The sequence below is a fragment of the Triturus cristatus genome, chromosome 1_2, assembly GCF_964204655.1.
Source record: "Triturus cristatus chromosome 1_2, aTriCri1.1, whole genome shotgun sequence".
Taxonomy (NCBI): domain Eukaryota; kingdom Metazoa; phylum Chordata; class Amphibia; order Caudata; family Salamandridae; genus Triturus; species Triturus cristatus.
In genome coordinates this window covers 1,002,710,756-1,002,733,843 of record NC_140580.1, presented here as the reverse complement: position 1 = coordinate 1,002,733,843, position 23,088 = coordinate 1,002,710,756, and the positions used below count along the sequence as shown (strand labels likewise).

At 46.1% G+C, this 23,088-nt stretch overlaps 1 protein-coding gene across 2 annotated transcripts in view; it reads right to left on the bottom strand.

The window, feature by feature from the left end:
- Positions 1 to 9,426: 9,426 nt before the first annotated feature.
- The window catches only part of NELFB (negative elongation factor complex member B), a 229,629-nt gene continuing 215,967 nt past the window's right edge, over positions 9,427 to 23,088 (bottom strand). For both annotated transcript variants that reach the window (XM_085611440.1, XM_085611446.1), the window contains one exon: positions 9,427 to 11,738. In XM_085611440.1, coding sequence (XP_085467566.1) covers positions 11,601 to 11,738 — 138 coding nt within the window. In that variant the 3' untranslated portion in view covers positions 9,427 to 11,600. The remainder of the gene's footprint in view (positions 11,739 to 23,088) is intronic.

The window sequence follows — 23,088 nt, the reverse complement described above, 5'->3', positions numbered from 1 at the left end:
AGATTTGGGCGCCATATTTTTGTGCTTTATTTAACTCTATTTTGCGTGGTATGGAGGTGCCGGGTACTTGGCTGGGAGCAGAGATTATACCAATTTATAAAAAGGGCTCCCCTCTGCTCCCAGTCAATTACAGGCCCATCAGCCTCATTGACGTCCCCCAAAAAATCTTCTCACGACTCATTTTAGATCGTTTGCAGGAGTGGATCAATGAGAATGAAATTCTTTCCCCATATTAGGCCGGCTTCAGGAGGAATACATCCACCATCGACCAGATCTTCCGTTTAGTTATGCTGTACTGGAAGACGGTATTAATAGAGGGTGGCAGCCTCTACATGGTGTTTGTAGACCTCTGATCCGCCTTTGACACTGTTCCCAGGGGGAAACTTTGGGCTGTGCTTCGGGACTTGGGAGTTCCGCAAGCACTGCTGGGGGTTTTAGTGAGGCTGCACACTCAGAATTTTGCACAGGTTAGGTGTGCGAGTGGAGGAATACTGTCTGCTAGGTTTCCGGTAAATAGGGGGGTCAGGCAAGGGTGCGTTCTGGCCCCAACCCTGTTTTGCTTGTATGTGAATGGAATGATCTCACACTTGGATGCAGTGCCAAATAATGATGCACCTAGATTGGCAGACAGGAAAGTTTCGGCAATAATGTTTGCCGATGATACTCTCCTACTCTCCAAGTCCCATATGGGGATACAACGTATATTGAATGGTTTTAATGATTTTTGTTGTGCCCACGGATTACAGATTAACGTAGACAAGACTAAATTTATGATATTTAATCCCCCTTCACACACTCGACCAGCACCAATATTGGAATCGGTCAGACTGGAGAGGGTTCAGACATTCCAATACCTAGGCGTCACGCTAAGTGAAAACCTCTTATGGGGCCCTCATCATGCCAAGTCTCAACTTAAATTGTCTCAAATTGTGGGGGGTATTCTTAAAATGACAAATGCCTCAACATATAGGCCTATAAGTCCTGTGCTTGAAATATACAAAGCTAGGGCGAGAGCAGCGGCATTGTATGGGGGGGGAACTTTGGGGGCATGCTTCCAGGCCTGAAATCTCCAAAGTGGAGAATAGATTTCTGCGGCAGCTGCTGCTGCTTCCCCAAAGTACACCCCTTCTACCGCTAAGGGTCGACTTGGGTTTACTCCCCATTCAGGAGGAATTATCTATTAAACCTTTGGAGGAGGTTATGGATAACCCCCGAACTCTCGCAGTATAGAAATGAATTGCAAGAAGTATTGAGCTCAAGCAAGGCAGCGAACATTTCATGGCTCACCTTTGTTAAACAAGAACTATTGACAATGGGTCTCTCAGCCCTGTGGCATAATCCAGCTAAGGCTTGTAGGGAGATCTCAGGGAAATCATTAACGGAGTGCTATAGGTCACGTTGCAGCAGTACATGGCTGCACGACTCTCGGAATGGCACTATGGTAAAATCATTTTTAGAAATTAAATCTGTATTTGCCTTTGAAGAATTTTTGAATGTTATCCACCCTGTTGCGGCCAGGAAGCTGTATATACAATGGAGGTTTGGTTCACTCCCAATAGGGTGTCTCACAAGCAAATGGTTATCGTCTAGGGTCCCCCAATGACCAGGCTGTGGAGCTGAAAAGGAGAATGAATGCCATATTTTATTCTTTTGCCCTGCTTATAGTAGAGCTCGGAAGTTCTGGATTGTACCAATCTGTAAAAACCTGGGCTTTCAGAAATGTTCAGCTGCATTAAGACTTTCTAAATCTGATACTGCAGGATATATTGTGTTTGCCCTATCGAAGTTTCTGCTTGCCATGTGGTCTGGTCTAAAAGGAGTTTTTTAATAGCGAATAGTGGCTAGCGCCTGTGGCTTTTACACTGGATTTTGAATCTGTATGCACTGTTTTAATGTTTTATTATCTTATTGTAATCACGATTTTACTTGCATCTTTTATGGCTGAAATATTGGCGAAATAAAGATTGATGATGATGATGAGGATTATATAGTTACTCTACTGCCGGAGTAAGCCTTCGACCGAAGCCCATATAAGACATAAATATCCATTGTGTTTCCCATGTCACCCTGTCGAAGGCCTTCTCGGCGTCTAATATCAGCATCCCATCTGTTGGCCTATCTGACCAGAAACATCGACTGCAGCTATTGCCGTGTTGATATGAGTGGCAGTGTCTCTTCCGGGGACGAAACCGTGCTGCTGCTCTGAGACTATTATATGAATTACCGGAGCAAGACGAGCGGCGAGAATTTTAGAAAAAAGCTTAGCGTCGGTGTTAATCAACGCTATTGGTTGATATGAACTCATGTCGTCATTGGGCTTCCCCTTTTTAGGAAAAACAACGATATTGGATGTGTTCCAAGAGAGAGAAACCACTTCTCCCTAAAAAATAGAGTTACATACCTTAAGAAAGATAGGGACCAGTATATCTTTAAAGCTTTTAAAAAATTCCAGTGGGATCTTATCCTCGCTGACTGCCTTGCCAGCCGGCAGGGCCTTTATAGCTTCCTTGATTTCGCTTGCATCAATATCTGCATCCAGTGGCTCGGATACCATCGGATTCAGGATTGACATCTGACATTCCTGGAAATATTCCAAGACGATCTGGCCGCCCGGACTACCTGGGGAGCTACATAGATTAGCGTAAAACAGCCCAAATTGTTCAACTATATCGGCAGACCTAGTATATATCAAACCGCCCACCCCTTCAATCGTTTTTACGTGAGATTTAGCATTTTGATCTGCTATTTGATTAGCCAATAGCCGACCGACTCTTTCGTCGTACTCATATTGTTTAGTCCGGAGCTTATGATAATTATTAGTGACTTTGTCTTTTAGCCGTCTTTTGAGCTTAGCCCGTGATTCTAGAACCTTTATATACAACGAATGTTCAGTCACGCTCTTTGCGACAATAGCCGTGGCGTGCCGATGCTCCAGATCCAAGAACAGTTTTTGCTCCTGGTCCCACTGTCGGAAGCCGAGCCTGTTTTGCTTAATGATAAATTGCAGTGTGACTCCTCTAACATAAGCTCTTAGACTGTCCCAGGCAATTGCGATTGATGCTTACCCCATATGGAGTCTATATACTCTCCAAGTGCCTAGCACATCACCTCGATATATTCCGAATTGCTAAGGTGTCTAGGAAAAGTAAAATCCCTGGTTGGTACTTGTGTGTTTGTAACTGTACTATTAACATAACCGGGTTGTGATCGGAAGTGATTTTAGGACGCACTTCCACCAGTGCATTTTCCAAAATGGAGTGCTTGGCGAAAATCATATCAATTCTAGAATAATGCTTATGAGGAGAAGACAATAAAGTGTAACCTGGGACATTGGGGAATAACCTCCTCCAGGAATCTTCCAACTGATGCAAATAAAGGAGCTCGCGTATGGCAGTTCTGGTTTTACACATTCTGGCACGGGCAGAAATGTTATTGGTATCGATCCTCCTATCCATTATGCCATTAAAATCGCCTATCACTATCTTATCGCCAGACCATTTTATTCCAACAACTTGGAGCTCAATTGATAGATAACTTCTGGGCAATCTGTGATAGGACCATAAACCATACATATTGTGACCTTTCAGCCATAAATAAAAATTTGTGAAATTGCCCACCTCCCCCTAGTGAACGGACAACAGTAGCCTGACACAGTCTGGATTTTAACAAAGCCACCCCACGAATAGAAACAGTTTGTGATGTACACACTATGAGATCGTATCCCAAGTGCTTAAATAGTGCTCTGTCTTTATAAGCAATATGCGTCTCTGCCAACCCTCGTATATGAGGCTTAAAAGTACGCAACTCCTCCGTCACTAACCGTCGTTTCCCCGCCTGATTCAATCCTGCTACGTTCCAGCACATACACTTAAGTTCCGGCATTGAAAATATTGAAAATCGGAATCAGATTATCAATACCCAAGATAACATCCTCCTCTGTCTGCTGCTTTGCAAAAATGAAAGTATTTGAACTGTGTAAACTGTGGCGTTTGTCCCCCTTCCCCAGGCAGCCATCCCTACCCGACCCTTCGCCTAACCCCCTCCCACTTACTGGAAAAAGGAATCGTCCCTTTCCCTGAAGTCGCATGGTGACAGCATTGCGGAGACGCCCCCCCTGACGCCCCCCCATCCCCAGTTCCCCCGCTTTCTCCAACACCGTTCATCTATCACTTCACTTAACCTTGTGTCTATAAAGAACCATACGTACTTACTGAAGAGATAAAAAGAGATAAAAACAAAAGAGATAAAGAGAGGAAGTTTTTTTAGGAGTGTCTATTATAGTATAAGAGATAAAAGTCTCTTTTCACAGAAACGACCTCCCTTATAGTTACTGCCATAAGATTAAGACTATAGTTCGTTACTTGCTAACTGATTGCCATTTACTTAAAGCTTGTTTGGTGTCTTGCTCATTGAAAAAAAAATATTGTCTGCCATCCTTTATTACTTTCAGACATGCAGGCTCTTGTAAGAACACCTGCGAAGAGACATTTTTAAAGGGATCCATAAGTTGGCGAAGCCTCCACCGCTTATCCATGGTCGCCTTGCATAAATCAGATCGCAAAAATATTGTCATTGTATCTATCTTAACTGGGGCTGCAGGACGCGCCTTAAAATATATTGCTTGGCGTAAGTGAAAATTACCCAGGAACACCAAAATCGGTCGGGTGAAGTTGGTTTTAGATTGGTTACCCTGGGAGGCTGAGATTGACTGTGGTAATCTATGTGCTCTTTGAACTTGGGTGTCCATATCCCAGTCTGCGAGGTCAGAGAAGGCTTTTTGGAAAAGATTGACAATGAATGCGCGTGGATCGCTGCCTTCTCTGCCCTCAGGTACTCCGAAAATTCGCAGGTTCTGACGTCTCTGGCGATTTTCGAGATCTTCAATCCTGAACTGCATTCATGACAATTGAGAATCTTGCATTAACAAGATTGACTGCAGATGTATTGGCTTCTTCCACCGCCACCACTTGTCGTTGTAGGTCAGCGACTTCAGTAGAAAGTTGGAGAACTTTGGATGTGACCTCCGCCAATACTTTCTTAATTTCAGAGCTATCGCTTTTAGCCTGCTGGTAATATTCTTGGGCTTCTGCTCTCTGAATATTCAGTGCCGACAGAATGCTAGAGAGGGTAGCGTCTTCTCCCATAGCGTTCATGTTCTTGATACCCGCTTCTGACAAATTCGGAGGTGATGCCAGAGGGTGGAGGACAGGGGAGAAGACTGAGGGTGTTGAGGTACTACTGTGTAGAGAGTCGGGCTTTTCCAAGGGAGCCAATGAAGCTTGTCTCTGACTCCCTCCATCGCCCCCGGAGTCTACACGATCTCCTTCAGATATTTCAATCGGGGAGGCCGCAGCGTGGTTAGCATTTGATCGCCTTGAGATAATATTTTTGACCTCTCCCTTAGAGGACACCCATTTGCGTAAAGGGCTGATCCTAGACCCAGCCTTGGGAACATTAACAGTTGCGTCCTTTAGTCGTCCCATTGCCTCGGTTACTTGCTGCTTTGCCCCCTGTCCACGTCCTTTGCCTCCTCTAAGTTTTTTAGGAGTATTAATATTTTAATTTTTCAGAGCCTTCGCCCCATTAGGGGTACTGAATCCATTCCTCACACTGTTCACGGGGTCCCGGACCAGGTCATGTTGCTCTGAATACGGCTCCAGCTCTGCTGGGATCTGATCCACTAATCCTCGATTTCTTGGCTAATAAAACCGCCGTGTCCTGCAGTTGTAGCTGAGGCTATTGCTGTGTTTAAGACATTATCGTTCTCAGCTATATCATCCTGATTAGTACCATTAACGGGACCATCCACTCCCACTCGGTTTGCTGCGTCTGTCTGAGCAGTTGGAAAAGATCTTGTGGCAACAATAGCATCAGAGGGTAGAGCACTTGTAAGAGATACGCTGTTGATTAAACTGATGCTATTATCAGATGCAGGACTAACACAGCTCCTGCCTCCCAGCACTGCAGTGTTTAGCACCTCAGCCACTACAAAACCTGGAATGGAATTTTCAGAGCCACATGTATGAAGAATTTCGTTTGCACGGCCAGATTGCAGTAGGTTCAAGATAGGTTTTCCGATTTGTGACCTGGTCCCAGGCTGAACCTTCGCTTTAAGCCCACCAGTACCATCAGTGACTTTTTTTTTTAGAGTATGCAAAGTAGAATATGGCTCACCAGATGTAGAGGGAGCGATGTTGCTTACCCCGTTATTCCCGGTGGTCCTAGTAGCCTTCTCCCTCTCCTTCTCTTTGTCTTTACCCCCAGCACAGTGTTTCGGTTGTTTACGCCAGCGTGGAAGTTTAATTGCGCCTGGTTTTAGCATTGCGTGGTGGACCCATTTCATGTGTGGACGTTTTCTTCGATGAAGTGGCGGCGTCAGAACAAACTGCAGGAGCGGTTGGGGGAGATTGTGGCATGTAAGATAGCTGAAGCGAGCCCAACCAAGAGAACCACCGAGCACGGCGGCTTTGGGAATCCCTTCGGTTTATGGTTGAGATGTGACACATCCGCTGGTTTTTATGGCGGAGAGTGAAGAGCCGGTGTCTGGTGAAGGTAAGCTGAGGCAAAGACTGGACCGGAGCTGGACTGGAGGTAGACCAAAGCCCAACAAGGCAAGCAACAAGCAAAGCCAGCAAAGTCAAAGCCAGCCTCACAGTTCCTAATACTCCGCGGTCCTCAATGACAGGTAAGTGTAAAAATAAACAGACATCAGAGGACCCCAGATGAGTTGGCACACCCCTGACCTCAGGGGAAAGATGCAGTGCGTCTCCGCAGCATAGCCGGTCCCACTGCACCAATAAGCAGCAAAACGTCTTCGCGAGATCAGCAGGCACCTAGAAGGGTCAATGGGAACCTCAGGAGGAGGATCCCGTAGCTCCCGCAGCATCGCGACCCTCGACTGAGAGGTGAGCGGTGTGACCAACCGGGCAGGCAGACAGACAGCAACGCGGCTCCTGCGGCTTCGCGACACCGGCCACAGCATCCGAGGCAGGCAGCGTCTTTCTCGGCACACAGTTGCACACCCCTGACCTCGGGGGAAAGATGCTGCGCGTCTCCGCAGCTTAGCCGGTCGGGAGGCAGGCAGCGTCTTTCGCGGCTCCAGCAGCTCCTGTGGCTTCGCAACACCAGCAGGCGGACAAGCAGATAATGAAACTAGCGGGTCCGGAGCAGCCCTCGGAAGAAGCGCCCCTACCCCGCAGTCCTTGGATAGCAGGTAAGAAGTTAGATTTTAAGCTGGCAGCAAGCTATCAGTTGGGAGCGCGGACCATGCTGTCCGTAAGGAGCATAGGTGAAGAGTCATTGAGCCACTGGCGGAAGAGCAGGGAGAGTGTCGGCGCATACGCGGCTTCACACCGCCCTCTTCCTTTTTCCCGTTTTATGGTACAATCATACTTTTAGTTCTCCGCACAGTCTACTCTTTCCATAGAATAGAGTCCAAAGCTTCTTGTTCTTCCTCCTTGTGTGGCAGCCTAAAAACCATCTTCTTGCCTCTGTAGCCGTGAGGACTTTGATGTTCTACATAAAACGCATTACTGTGAAGACTCACTTCTGGCTTCTTTTTTCTTGAATATATAGGCCTGAATGATTTCCTAATTAATAATAATGAGGCACATAAGTCCTGAAACAACTGGATTTCAACATACAGGAATCAAAAGTGGCCACTTGTTCTCACGTACAGTTGTATTTCTTTTAGTTGCTATACAGACATCTGGATAAATTAGCACTGCTACTATCCTTGTCCCCAGATCTCCTATTGCCCACTTGTGTGCTTTTTTTATGCTGATCTAAAAGTCCAGATCCTGGTTAGAATCTCTCAGAATAGGTCCTGTGGTCTAATGACTAGGTCTTCAGCTTTTTGATTTGGGTTGCAAACCCAAATAATGTCATCTCTGGCCCACGTTTCACAGACCTCACAGTTTTTACTGGAGCAGTTTCATCTACAGCTCTAGCTTAAAAACGGAAAGTGTCATAATTTACTCTGTCACTGCCAGTGATTGGACAGTATGCTGTATTGCCACAAGTGTCATTCATCCTCTGTGCCATGTTGCTGAATTACCAATGGCATTACCTAAATTACAGGTAGTTCAGATTAATCTAAGCAACACCTGCGCAACTTCTTGTTTTTTCTTAACTAACAATTTATTAAAGTTATTGAAACAAAAAGCAAAACAAGAGGAAGCGACCATAGTCTTGAGTTTGCCATTTCAAATACAAAATGTTGTTCTTGAACTTCTAAAAGATTACATTTCTGTACGTTAAGAATATACAGATGATAAAGGATGCTTTTTGGTGGAGAAGTTCTAGATTCTACACCATCAGTTAGGGTAGGGAGTGTCAATTTTCAGCTCATCTATATTATAATGGTCCAAATCCTTAACATCTGAGGTTAAAAAATTACAAAAGAGGACTATGGACTCCTACGCAAAAGTGATTAACGTTTTTTCCTTGGAGGTTTTGTATAAGAGCCCATCACATATCGTTAAGTAAAGTTTGCAATAACTGACAATAGGTTATATTATATTTAGCAATTTTATTGGATTTAATTATGTTTTATTCGAAATAATTGTTTTGGCATCAGTGTTTTAATAATTACTTATTACTATAATATATGATTGTACGTTCTTTGCATATTTGAGGCCGTATATGCCATGAGCTGAATAAATAAAAAATGTATTTGAAGGAGACAAACCAGCTATCCAAGTCTAGCAGTTCCAACATCATAACCATCAATGTCTAGGATTATGTTACTAAAATGGGGTTGTGCTGCCAGAATGTTTTCCAGAACAACAGCAATAGGTTTCTCAGATACAACGTAACAAGAGTGTAAACCCGCTCATCAAGTCTGATGGATATGTGACCAAAACAGACGAGCCAAGCATATATTGCTGACATCTTGGGTGAGGATCCCTTTTGCTGTCTGCTACAAATCTCATCAGATGACAAAGACTGGTTTATTTGTACTTTATCTAGTTGGGTGCTTGTGTCCCAATGTAGGCCCACCACAGAATAATAAGGAGTCTTGTGTAAAGTAGATGAGGATTAATGTAATGCTACTTCTAGAGAACAGATAAAGCTCCATACATTAATTTACCAGTTGTTTTTAATTTATCAAACTGCATCAATCCTGGAATGCTTTAAAAAAAAAAAAAACATTAATTTGGGATACTTATTGTTCTGGTTGTATGTGAGTATATGTTACCATCCTGAAAATATTTATATGTGTACCACAAGAGCAGAACAATACTTTTTATGAGTTTTCTCGTCAAGAGGCTGGAAGTTGTATTCAATCCCACCCGGCACATTACTGTACTGTCTCCTAATGTTTCTCTTTTTTTACATACCTGTTTGTGGAGCTGGAAATGTTTGATTAATGAGCAGATCTGATGGAATGTATAAGCTTGAGCTGAATATAAAACCACATACATGTAAAAAGTTATAATCTTTTATTCTTGTGAGGGCACCCACATCTACACATGGATGCTCATACGTGTAGAAATGATTTACCCTCCTCCATAACCACGATCAAACATTCATCAGGATCTATCCAGTGTTATCTGGGTTCTGTTTCTACAAACTGCCAAACAGCATTTGCAAAAACTGTACTGTGAAAGACATTAAAAAACAACTATTTACAAACGTGTGTCTGGTTCCATTACACGGTGCTTTAAGGCTTCCTTGGCAAAAAGTGACAAAGTTATTTGCTCCTGGTATCTGGCTTGTATTTGCTGTGCTTTAGAAAGTGATACACATACAGGTTTCCTCCTTTTTAAAATGTTGTCAAATGCCATGGGTGATTTGAGGGTCCAGTTCCTCAAAGGGCGATGCCAGTGATGTATATTACTTTATGATGTATTCATTTAACCTTGTTATAGCTTACTGCTTTGATTTTGTTGATGCAGTCTCTGGCTTTCTAAATCTGTCACAGGCATCTGATACGTGCCATTAGAATAATATGGCTATTAGAAAAAACTCATATTTCAGCACACGGCGACAATTTCCACAGTTCCTGCTCAGCACTTTTACAATTCACATGCAGAAAAAAAAGATATTACTATGAAAAGATGGATAAAACTAACTGCAGCTGAAGACTATTCTGCCAATTCCGGATGGCTGTAAAAAGGAGAGTGTAAACAGCAATAGTTGCAGGTTGAAAGCACCTGCTAGTCTAGGCAATGCTACTCTGGGGACTGTGAGCATTTGGGGCTATTGGTGAGGTGATGATGGAGGTGTCCATCTCAGACTGGCAAGGAAAAAGGCACCCATGCACAGCAGGACATAAGCAATCCTACTGAGAAAGACAGCACCACAAACTAAGCAAGACCTCGGAAAAGGACACCAGAATTTAGGACTAAGAAGTCAAAGGCAAAAAAGTGCTCAAGCTGCTAATAAAACGTGCCTTTGGATAAGCTGGGTAGGTGGAGTGAGGCTTTGCTCCGGATTTAGACTTGAGAAGCAGTGCCTCAGGCAAAAAAAGCTGCAGGAAAAAAGGCCCACGAGCAGGTTGGGCTCCTCTTGATTAAAAGGATCCCAGTACGAGAGAAGGACGGTTAGGATGAAATCCCAATCCCTATTCCATAAATTCAAGCGGGACTGCTCTAATACCCCGACACCTGAAAAAACAGGACTGCTACCACTCAGGTAGAGTTGATGGTTAAACGGTTACACCAGACAAAAAGGTGTTGTAGACCACGAAGAGTCACTGATGAGCCCTAAAATGCCCAGACAGTAGTTCTGGACAAAGGACTACTCCCATAAAGCTCCATTACTCACTCCTGTATGCCTCTATGAGCTCCCCTCCTTCAATACCAAAAGAATCTCTGTAAATGGACTTCATAGCCAGGAAAGGGAACAAGCTATAGTACTTTACCTTTGTGGGAAAAGCTCAAAACCTTTGATAGGCTTGTGGAGGGAAAGGAATTTACAGTTCATGAATGGCTATGCAGAAAATCTTCACTGGCTATGATAGGGCTGCTGCTGAAAAGAATGCAGGCAGGGATGCTGTGGACAGGGGTGCCAGCAGAATGATTATGCTCTGAAACAGACAGGGTTGCTCAGGAATAAGAGAGCCTTTCATCAGAGGGGGTTTGTGAGGAAAAAAGAGCAGTCACTTGGGACGAGGCAGATCTCATGAGAAAAGCGGTGACCTAAACATTGCACAAATCTTTGGAACCTGACGCCAGACAAGGAATTTGCTGAATCGCTTCCCGAGTTTATACAGTGCAGCTGCCCAGACAGGACTAGTGAAGATAGGTTACTTTCCAGGCATAACTACTGGAGAAAGAAGCTGATGCCCAGGTAGGCCAAGTAAAGGATTGCAACCGTCTGAGCCGATTTTCCAAGTTTAAGAGTGTCTGGTCAGCTGGCATGACTCTTGGAGACATAAATCTTTGCCCAGCTACATCAAATAAAGGATTACATCCGCCTGAGCCCATTTTCCATGCTTAAGGGTGTCTGTTGCTGCAGTTTAAAACTTTTCACAGACGCTCTGTCCATCCAAGACTGTTAAAGACATCCAACCACCCAAGGAGGCAGGAAACAGTGCTCCTCTCCGTCTAGCAAAACAGCAGCTGCTTCAAGAGTGCATCCCTGGTACATGGGTCTCAGATGACCGGGGCAGGAACAGTATGTAGGGGTAAATCCATAGCTGGAGTCTCAGGTGTCTGTGCCACTGGACTGGGCTTGCGCTGTTGCTGTTTCTCAGTCAGTTGGTTATAGAGTTCTTTCACAGCATCGGTGCTCTGTGAAACAAGAAGGAAACAGGTTATAAAGTCTTCAATAGACCAACTAAAGAGCAATTAACAACATGTGATGGTATTCATAAGAAATGAGGCACATAATTGGCTTGTTATTACTACTCCTTACACTTGGCAATTAACTCAATGAACACAGCCACAGGTGCGAGATAAATGTAGGTAAACATAATGGCTAGGTAATAATGTTGTAGAAAAATAACTGCAATTGAGAAACAAAGGAGGAAAAGTAGAGGAAGTGCAGTGTGAGAAAAGACGTGAGAGGATAATGCAATAAAGTAGAACGGGAAAGTCGCAAGTAGAAGGTGAGGGAGATGAAAACATATAAACAGAAGGAATTTACAAAGACTCCAAAAATAGTATTCTAGACTTGTATGGCAGATCTGGCCACAGTCAAATGTGCCTGCAGAATACAATATTTACTACGTACATGGAGGTTAAAGTGTAGACGTGAGCATCACTGTATACACTTTGGAATTCATGTAAATGAAAAATCCATAAATATTTCACTGAGAAGGCAGAAGTGATGTGGTAAATGATCTCACCGTTAGTGGTATAGTCAACATTCTGGACAATAAGAATTTACTCATGTGGTAGCAGCCAGAGAGTGGGTAAAGGCATAATAAGCTATAATGAAATATACACCTCAATTGGACGTAGGTCATTTTCAGTCGGAAAAGAACCATGTCCTCACCCACCTGCCCATGTGCACCTGGCTCAAGGAGGATACAATAAATTTGGGGAGGGAAACATTATGAATAAACTGAGGCCAATGTGATTTAAGTCTTAGAGCATCACAGTTTGCCCATTAAAGGTGGCACATTCATGACAGGTGTAACAAGCATTGACAAAGCTTAATCTGAGACTTTTAGCTGCAGATTCCTTACCTTTGAATTTCCCAGGCGTCAGGATGGATCTGGTACCATTTGCTGGGCAATACCCCATGCGCGCAATGTCGGGTGGCTCCATTTGGCTCCGCGTGACGCCGGTAGTGTCGGTTACGACGTCGCGGTGCCTACATATGCGCCACCTAGGTGTGCGGACGTCAGTTCTTTTCTTTCCGTGCCAGTTAAGTGGCAATCTGGGAAGAACTACCTCTCTGCCGTTTTTAGGCAGTCTTTTCTCGACTTTTGTCGACATTTTTTGAGTAGCGACTTCGTGTGCAAGGGATGTCTGGTAGGAAGACAGGTTTTAAACCATGCGGGACTTGGTCCTGCATGAGGTCGGTGAACGATCCCCACCGTGTATGTCTGTGGTATCTTGAACACGACCACGATTCGAAGTTGTGTTCAGACTGTCTTATGATTGCTCCAAAGACCTGGAGGGAGCGAGCGATGAAGTTTTTCGCGGCTCGGCAGTCGACACGGTTAAGCGAGACCCCGAGGAGGTCACGATCCCGTTCGAAGAAGAGGAGGTCGCAGGACCTCTCACAGAGCCCTAAGTCCTCTTCCTCCCATTCGAGGTCGTCTGGTCACTCGGGGAAGAGGCACAAGAAGAAGAAGTCTAAGAGAACTTTGTCTTCACCTCAACTGGTGTACTTCATCGAGAAAGGTAAGGAGCACCGACGTTCTAGGCACGGTTCTGCAGAGCCTGAGTCGACTTCGCGCCTCCCTCCCTTTCCGGGAGCCGGAGCGACTCCCGCTGAAATGAAAGATTTTTACGAGGCCATGTGCCGTGTGTTTGAGTGGAACAACCTTGTTGGTGAGCCCTCAGGCCCAGCGGGGTTGGATGGGGCCCCATCGGGTTCGACGCCGTCGGCTTCAGTCACGGCGTCGGTGGGGCCTCAGGAATCCCATCCGGGATCTGGGTAGACGCCGGTTGCACCAACACGACTTCCCCCGGCGACGAACCCGAAGTTGGTTACTGCGACGTCACAGTTTCCCGTCGGTGGCGCAAGCCCCATCCTCATCCCAGACGACACGGAGCCGGAATGGCATCGATTCCGACAGAACTCTGGGGTTCTATGTTGTTGCCTGAGCACTTTGAGGACGTGCTGGACTCAGGAGAAGAATGGGAGGAGTCTGGGACCCTTTAGAGAACCAGGAGGTCTCTGAAGATACTATAGACTGGTATGAGAAACTTGGGGAAGCCAGTGGTCTGGATACAACCCCAGACATTGCTTTCTCCTCCTACAGTGGCTACGGAGGAGGGGGCGTCCTGTGCCATGGTGGTTAGGAGGGCAGGTGAGGTCCTTTGACTGGAGTTGCCCTCAGTGGAGGTCAGGACAAATCTCCTGACCGAAGTGCTTCAACCTGGGGCTTCTAGCTCTGAACCCCTATTGCCCTTTAATGAGGCACTTACAGACGTCCTTCTAGGAACATGGTCTAAGCCTAGCACAGGAGCTCCTGCGAAAAGGACGATTGCACGCTGCCTTCGCCCAGTTCTCGGCGACCCAAAGTTCCTCAACCAACACACCACCCCAGAAAGTTTGGTTGTGCAGGCCTCCACATCCCAGGGCGCATTCCCTTCTGCTCCTTCGGATAGGGAATCCAAGAGACTGGACTCATTTGGGAAGATGTTTTGTTCCTCCAGTCTGACATTGCGGTCGGTGAATACCGCATGCTTATTGGGCTGTTTCTCCCACTCTCTGTGGGAGACGGTTGCGTAAGTGCTGCCACTGGTCCCGGAGGAGGCCCGGGCTGTGCTCTCTCAAGCTGTCAAGAACGGGAGAGATGCAGCAAACTTCGCCATACGGTGTGGTTTGCATACAACGATTCGCTTGGCAGGTCTATTCCAAAGACGGTGGCCTTGAGGGGCCACGCCTGGCTTCGTACAACTGGCTTCTCGGGGGATGTTCAGGTCAATTTGATGGACATGCCCTTTGATGGAACCCGCCTTATGGGGAAAAGGCAGATTCGGCCTGGTCAGGTTCAAGGACTCTCGAGCTACGGGCAGATCCTTGGGCCTCTCCTCCACTCCTCATAGCCAGTCTTCCTTTTGCCCCTTTTGAGGCAACGGAAGGGGTTTTAGATCTTCGGACCGTCAATCTCTTCCTCAAAAAGGAGAAATTCAAAATGCTCACATTGGCTCAGGTCTTGTCTGACCTAGACCAAGGAGACTGGATGGTGGCGTTGACCCTGCAGGATGCATATTTTCACATTCCCATCCTGCTGGGTCACAGGAGTTACCTGCGGTTCAAGGTAGGCCACGAGCACTTTCAGTTTACCGTGCTCCCATTCGGTCTTACCAGTGCCCCTCGGGTGTTCACCAAGGTGATGGCAGAGGTTGCACCTTCTGCGCAAGTTAGGGGTTTCAGTCTTTCCCTCGCTAGACGACTGGCTGTTGAAGGCGTCCTCGCCCCAGGCAGTCATCTTCCACCTTCAGACTTCGGCAGACCTCCTGCATTCGCTGGGGTTCTCAATAAATGTGCCAAAGTCACACCTGACTTCTTCTCAGACGCTCCCTTTCATCGAAGCTGTGCTGGACACATTGAAGTTTTGGGCTTATCCCCTCGAGCAGCGAGGCCAGGATATTCAGGTTATGATTCCGATGTTTCAGCCTCTATCCAGGATTTCAATGAGGTTGACTCCGAGGCTGCTGGGTCTAATGGCCTCCTGCATTATGTTGGTAAGACATGCCAGTTGGCGTATGCGGGCTCTGCTGTGGGACTTGAAGTTCCAATGGGCACATCACCGGGGAAATCTCATCGATGTGGTTCAGATCTCGGAAGGAACTGTGAAGGATTTGCAGTGGTGGTTAACGAACTGCGATTGGATCAACGGCAGACCTATCTCCCTTCCCCAACCAGATTTCACAAATGTGACAGATGCGTCTCTTCTGGGATGGGGCGGCCACATGGGAGAGGTGGAAATCCGGGGTCGCTGGTTTCCGGCAGAGACGGGGCTCCATATGAACTGGTTGGTGCTCCGAGCGATTCGGTTGGCATTGAAAGCATTCCTTCCCTCTTTCAAGGGGAAGTCTGTGCAGGTGTTTATGGACAACACCACCGCCATGTGGTACTGCAACAAACAAGGCAGGGTGGGGTCGTCGACCCTTTGTCGAGAGGGCCTGCGTCTCTGGGCATGGCTGGAACAGCAAGGCACAACGTGTCTTTCAACAGTGGGGAGAACCTTGGTTAGGCGTGTTCGCCTCCGAAGAGAACGCGCAATGGCAGCTGTACTGCGCGCTGGAGTTTCCAAGGCGGCTATCGCTCGGCGAGGCGTCTGTCGCGAGTGGAGCTCAGGCCTGTTGTACGCCTTTCCGTCCATACCACTCCTGCCCAGGGTTTTAAGAAGATAAGGAACAATACTGGGCCCAAGTCATCCTTGTGGCGTCGGACTGGGCAAGGAGAGTCTGGTATCCAGAGCTTCTGAGCATGAGTGTCGATCCTTCGATCAGGCTGCCCCTTCGGGAGGATCTTCTGTCGCAGCAGCAGGGGAGGGTTCTACAGCCAAATCTCTCAACTCTGCGCCTCCATGCATGGAGATTGAGCAGCAGCAGTTGATGGCTTTTGACCTTCCCCCCCCAAAGTCTGAAATGTTATTCTGGCGGCCAGGCGGCCCTCCACTAAGTCAGTATATGCCTGCCGTTGGCGGAAATTTGTATTATACTGTACAGAAAGGTCTATTGACCCTCTTTCTGCTCCTCTTTCTACTGTCCTTTTGTTCATTCTATCCCTTGCCCAGCAGGGCTTTGCTTTGGGATCTCTCAAGAGTTACCTTTCTTCTCTGTATGCTTTTTTTGCGGCTGCCAGAACAGCCTTCTCTCTTTAAATCTCCTATCGTTAATACATTTCTGAAAGGGTTGGTTCATTTATTTCCACCTACACCCTTTGTTATGCCACGATCAGACCTTAATTTGGTCCTCACTTAACTGATGTGCGCTACTTTTGAGCCTTTGCACAATTGTCTCTTCCGGCTGTTCACCATCAAAACAGCCTTCTTAGTAGCTTTCTTAGTAGCGATTACATTGTCCCGGAGGGTGAGTAAATTGCAGGCGTTATCCAGCTCGCCTCCTTATCTTGTCCTTTCTGGACAAGGTGGTGCTTTGCACCAGGGCATCATTTTTACCAAAGGTTGAGACCCCATTCCATCCGGGTCAGTCCATTACTTTGTCCACCTTCTTTGCTCCCTCACAACCCTCTAAGGAGGAGGAGCGTCTCCACCAACTGGACCCGAAAAGAGCATTGTCGTTCTACCTTGCCCTCACAAAAGAGTTCCAGGTGGATGACCAACTCTTTGTGTGGTATGTGGGAGCAAAGAAGGGAGAGGCAGTGCAGAAAATAACAATCTCTTGCTGGGTTGTTTTCTGCTTTAAAATCTGTTATGCCTTGGCGAAGAAGAAGCCCACTGAGGGACTAAGGGCCCATTCCACCAGGGGAAAGGCTGTGACTACGGCCTTGGCACGGGGTGTCCCAGTTCAAGACATCTGTCAGGCAGCGACGTGGGTATCATCACACACGTTCGCAAAACATTATTGCCTTGATGGTCAAGTGCGCAGGGAGAGGCACTTTCACTGCTCAGTCCTGCAAGACTTTTCAGTCTAGCTCATAAGTCCACAACCCACCGCTGGGATGGCATAGCTCGGCTATCTGATTCAAAGGTAAGGAATCTGCAGCTAGAAGTCTCTTTCAGATGAACAAGTTACTTACCTTCGATAACGCATTATCTGGTAGAGACTATTTAGAGATTCCTTACAGCCCCACCCATGCATCCCCGCTTTGCAGACTGATGTTGTAGGTCTAGGTTTTCTCCCCTTTCAGGGCCCTAGTTTTTATTGTGTTCGGAAAAAACATACCAACGTCCTCGCGCCAGGGTGGTGCATATGTAGGCACTGCGATGTCATAACCGATGCTACCGACGCCAACGACATCACGCGGAGCTGAATGGAGCCACCCGATGTGGCGTGCAAGGGGTATTGCTCAGCAAAAGTTTTCGGATCCAGCCCGACGCCTGGGAACTTCAAAGGTAAGGAATCTGCAGCTAGATAGAGTCTCTACCAGATAATGCGTTACCGAAGGTAAGTAACTTGTTCGTCAGTGCTTATTCAGTCATGTTATTTATTTTTTAAACATTATGAGCGCTGCCGGTTCAATATGTAAAATAATAGAGTGATAGAGCAGAATGCAGTCACACAGTGAAGCTGGTCAATGTTTGAAGTGTGCTGACTCACTGCAACATGCAACAAGTGGGCAGCAGAAAAATGTAAATGACACAAAATAGGCCAATGGATGAAGAGAGATGACTGAAAGCTTCTAGAAGTAAATATACTTTTGTTAGAAATGGTTTGGTTTTTTTGTCAAGGGGGAGTGTGAGCCCTTTTCAAGCAACAACCACAATACCTGTGAGGGTGAACCACAAACAGTCACTACTTACCCTGTGCTGAAAAAATGCCACATCAATTTAGAACAGAATAAAATGTAATAAATTATTTGACATCAGAACAATCAGTAAAAACTGAGTTATGAATCTTTACATTTTTAGAGCAATCTAGCAGCTAAAAGATCAAAAGCTCTAAACGTGGACATCTAGTTGCATGAGACGTGATTCGCTGAGCGTGGTTCAGATAGAAGGAATGGAATGGGCCCGGTCTTGACTTCCTTCGGACTTAAAAGAATTTTTGAAGAAAAGTGTCCAAGAAGGCAAAGTTCAGCAGGGCAAGGCAGCTGGCGATGTCCAAGGAGGAGGTGTCATCAATGAGGAGCTGCTAGACAAAGCTGCAGTGAAGATTTCTATGTTTGGACTTTGTTACTTTTTTGGAAATCAAGAATGTTCAGCTGGACAAAGCTGCAGGATGTAGATGACAAGGGCTCCACGAGACCAGAAACCCTCCCGAAGAGAAGCTGTTGAACAGGATTTGATCGTACAGAGAAGAACATTGAGGAGCTAATGCGAAGTCAGGCTGACCAGAGATGCACTTTAGGCAGATCCGCGAGCAGGTCTGCTCCGGTCTCCTGTCGATAATCAGGTCAATTTAGTGGGAAATCTTCTAAGTTACAAGTTTTGCATTTTGGCCGTTTGGCCACCTTTAGCACTACTTCCAAGGGTCTAGGACAGGGCGGGCACTACTAGGAGGGTAGGACTGATATCAGGCAGGGTCCATGAGCAGAGTTCAAGTTGTTGGAGCCTTTTGTGTCCCTCCAGCTCAGAACAGGAGGCCAGACAACTAGCACTTGGAGTTACTCTGGTAGTCCTGGAATCCGCAGTAAAGCAGGCCTCAAGCAGAAGGGCAGTCCTCTGGTTGCAGCACTTCTGAGGTAAAAGACAGTCGTTCTAGGGGTCCTTCACAGCTCTAGGAGTGAACTGAAGAGTTGTTCTGCGGGTTAAATATTTATACCTGGTTCCAGCCTTTTAATTGGGAAAAATCTCTAGAGGGTGCTGAGGCAGCCCCACTGAAATGTAAGCTGGACAGGGAACATCTCTGCCCCTCCCATCCTGGCACGATGGCTCATCCTGCCAATACTAGCAGCCCTAGGCTGAGATGAATACAAAAAGGCCAACTACACCCAGGCATGTGACACAGGTACCAAATGGTTAGGACAAGAAAATACCAACTTTCTAAAAGTGGCATTTTCAAAAATGTGACTTAATATACACCTTTACTATTAGGGTTTTCAAATTACAGTTCACTAGGGATCAAAAATGACTTTTCTACCCAAACAAAAGTTATCACTTATAAAATGCAATAAGGTAACCCAATGATATCCTGCGGGAGAGGTAGAGCATGCAATAGTGAAAGACAAATGAAAGAGTTTTTTACTACCAGGTCATGTAAAACTAAAAGTACATGTCCACCTTTTCAAATACAATGCACCCTACCCAAAGGGCTGTTTAGGACCTACCTTATGGGTGACTTGTATGTATCAAAAGGGAAGGTGTAGGCTTGGCAAAAGGGTTATTTTGCTAAGTTGAATTGGCAGTTAAAAACTGCATACAGGCTGCAATGGTAGCCTGAGACATGTTTTGAAGGGCTACTTAGTCGGTGGCACAATGAGTGCTATGGCTCCTTTTAATAAGAGAGATTGCACTTCCTGTTCGAGCAACTGCAAGTGGTCTGGAGACAATTTGTGAGAGCGAGGCGGAATGTTTGGAGGATTGGTGGTAAGCTCCAGGCGATAGCTATGTTGGATAATTCTGATCACCTATTTGTCGGTCGTTATAAATTGCCAAAAAGGGAGAAACTGTTGAAGTTTTCCCCAGACAGTGTGGTATAATCGAAGGGAGGAGTGGGGAAGACACTACTTATTAGGGGAATGGAAGTTACGGTGTGTGGTGCCCCTAACCCCTGCCTTTTAGAGTGGTTTCCTCTATATCCTCCTCTAAAAATATCCTTTTGAGGAAGAGGACTGGGTAATACCTTTGTAAGAGGAGGTATACTGGTCTGAGGGTGTGGTTTTGGACCCTACTTGGTAAAAGGAGCGACAAAAGGAGCCTCTGTTGAGAGGAGACTGGAGCGCTCCCATGGACTTAGCCACTTCAGTGTCCTTTTTCATTTTCTCAAGCGCCTGATGGACCTCGGGACCAAACAGATGTGTTTGTCAAATGGTGTATTTAAAATAAATTGTTGGACTTTGGGCTTAAACCCGGAAATCCCAAACCAAGCATGTCTCCTGAGTAAGATGCTAGTGTTGACCTCCCTAGCTGTGGTATCAGCATCATCTAGAGCACATCTTATTGAAGAATTGGAAATGAACTTTCCTTCATTTACCAAATCTTGCACTTTTGCTTTATGCTCATCTGAGACATATTGGAGCAATTGCTCAATTTCATCCCAGAGTGCCCTGTCATATCTAGCCAAAAGGCCTTGCGTGTTTGCTATGCACCAGTGATTGGCAGCTTGAGCAAATATGTGTTTGCCAGAAGCATCTATTAGCTTGGATTCTTTGTATGGGGGAGCAGAGTCCCCTGATGTTTGGGAATTAGCCCGCTTGCGAGCACTGGACACTACCAGTGAGTCTACTGGCAACTGGCCCTTAATAAATACTGGATCTTTTGGGGAGGCTTTATATTTTTTGTTAACTCTAGGAGTCGAGATGCGTGCACACACAGGATCTTTAGAAATTTTGTCAGCGTGTCTCATCATAGCATACCGAGTGTTTGTGTAGACCTGTGTGTGGATCCTAATGTCTCAAACAAAAAATCCTCTATTAAGGATTGCTTGTGTAGTGCCACCACTTGGTATTCTGCAGCCCTGGCAACATGTTCTTGATAAGATACATTGTTATCAGGTGGAGATGGCTTGGCAGGTTAAAGGTCTGGATCATTGTCTAACGGAGGGTCAATTGTACAATCACTCCATGGATCAACTGGTAAATGCGTGCGTCCATCAAACCAAAAAAGGCTTGGCACCAAGAGGATTCACAATTTTACTTAGGAACTACACAACTAATGGGAATAATTATTTCCCCTCAGTTTCTAGTATTGCATCCAAATTAATGTAGTCCTAGCCCTCTTTAATTTCAGAAAAAAACAGTATAGCAACCCTCCACTACCAATCACTCCTCCACAATAAACAGGTAAAGAAACCTCAGAAAAATGAAAGTGAGAGTGAGAGGGCACCTCACGTACGCAACACCAGGGAGGCTACCAGCCGGTTCTCGCCAGTATGCCCACGTTTTATCATCATCGGTTGCCCACTCACAAGAGTCAGGAAACTAGTGTCCAGTGAAAAGAAAAGGAAAGATCAAGAAAGAAAAGTTTTTTACTGTCCCCATCAAAGAAAGAAGCCCGTGTATTGCGGTAGTGGAGGGTTGCTATACTGTTTTTTTCTGAAATTAAAGAGGGCTAGGACTACAATAATTATTCCCATTAGTTGTGTAGTTCCTAAGTAAAATTGTGAACCCTCTTGGTGCCAAGCCTTTTTTGGTTTGATGAATGTTGAGAGGAGGGCGGCTTGGCACATACCCTCTATAGCTCCATGTTGTGATGAAATGCGTGCGTCCCTCATCATTATCTTCCCCGTCATGGATGAGACTGTGGAGAATCCTGAGGTTTGATGTGCAAAGGATTTAAAGTCGAAGAAGAGGGTGGTTGAGGGGATGCTGGTGGTAGATGAAAGGGGCTGGCACCAATAGTCTTCTTTTTTAAAGGGAACTTGTAATGACTGTCCTCATAAGGAAGCTTTTGTTTCTGAGGCAGCTTGGTATGACTATGACCAGTTTCTGGGTTAGTATAAAGTCTCTTCTTTTGGGATCCATTTTAAGTGGAACAATGTCTAAATTTAGACCCGAAGGGACATCTTTCGGTTTTGGTGCCGGCGTTCTTGGTGCTGATATGGACTGGCTGAGGAAGATTTCGGCTCCAAAGGCAGTTTAATTTACGGCGCTGAGGATATTGGCTCCGAGCTGCATTTCAACTTTGAACCGGAGGGCTTCGGTTCCGAAGGGGGCTTGTGTCAACTCGAAACAGAGCCGGAAGGCTTGACTAGCTGTTTCAAAGCCGAGCCGGAAGGTGGGGTGTCGGAAATGTCGCCTCGGTGCTGACCTTGGCCAGAAGGCAGAGGTGGTGCAGAAGCCTTAGGTTTTTTGAAAGTGGGTTGATCGGGCAAGGGGTCTCTGTACTCACGTCACCCTGTTTCTGCGGCACTTCTTCGACGTTGAGGTCTATCTCGAGCTCCAAATCCGACATCGAGAAGGCCTCTTCCTCCTCTGCCTCCGATACCCCAATATCTTCTTGACCGGACGCTTCACCGAAGATATCCGGTGTGTCTTCAATGCTTCGACACTGCATCTCTTGAAATCAAGCCTGACGATCGCTTCGGGTTTTCTTTGACCGCAGCAATCTGCAAGCGTCGCTGTCTTCTTTGTGCTCCGGAGACAAGCACAAGTTACACACCTGGTGTGAGTTAGTGCGCGGATACTTTAAATGGCACTGGGGACAGAATTAGAACGGTGTCCGTCCTCTCGACGGAGAGCTGGACCGATGCGGCTAGGCCCGAAGGCCGGCCACAAAGCTTTCCGATCGAAAAGTAGATTCCGTTGACATAAATGATGTGTGGTGAGTGGGGAAACACGTACAAAACAATACAGTCAAGGGGAGAGAGGACTGCGCACCGAGGGGAACCTGTAGAACGGTTTTGAACTGGAGCGCAGCAATACCAGTCCGAACCCGATGGCGGAAAAGAACAACCTAACAATGGGGGTGATGCCCATGCGCATTGTCACCGAAAGGAGGAGTCATCTTACCTTGTGACTAGGAAAGACTTCTTCGAAGAAAAACAACTTGCAAACATCTGGACACAACACTAGATGGCAGGAGTATACAAAGCATGTGTATCTACTGCACACATTCCTCGAACACATTGTCTTCATGGATGTGGAATCTGCATATTTGTTTCCAGTCCATCACCAACAGCATGGGTTTCCTCTGAGCCCAATGAAATAAAAATAGGTAGAGTCTGT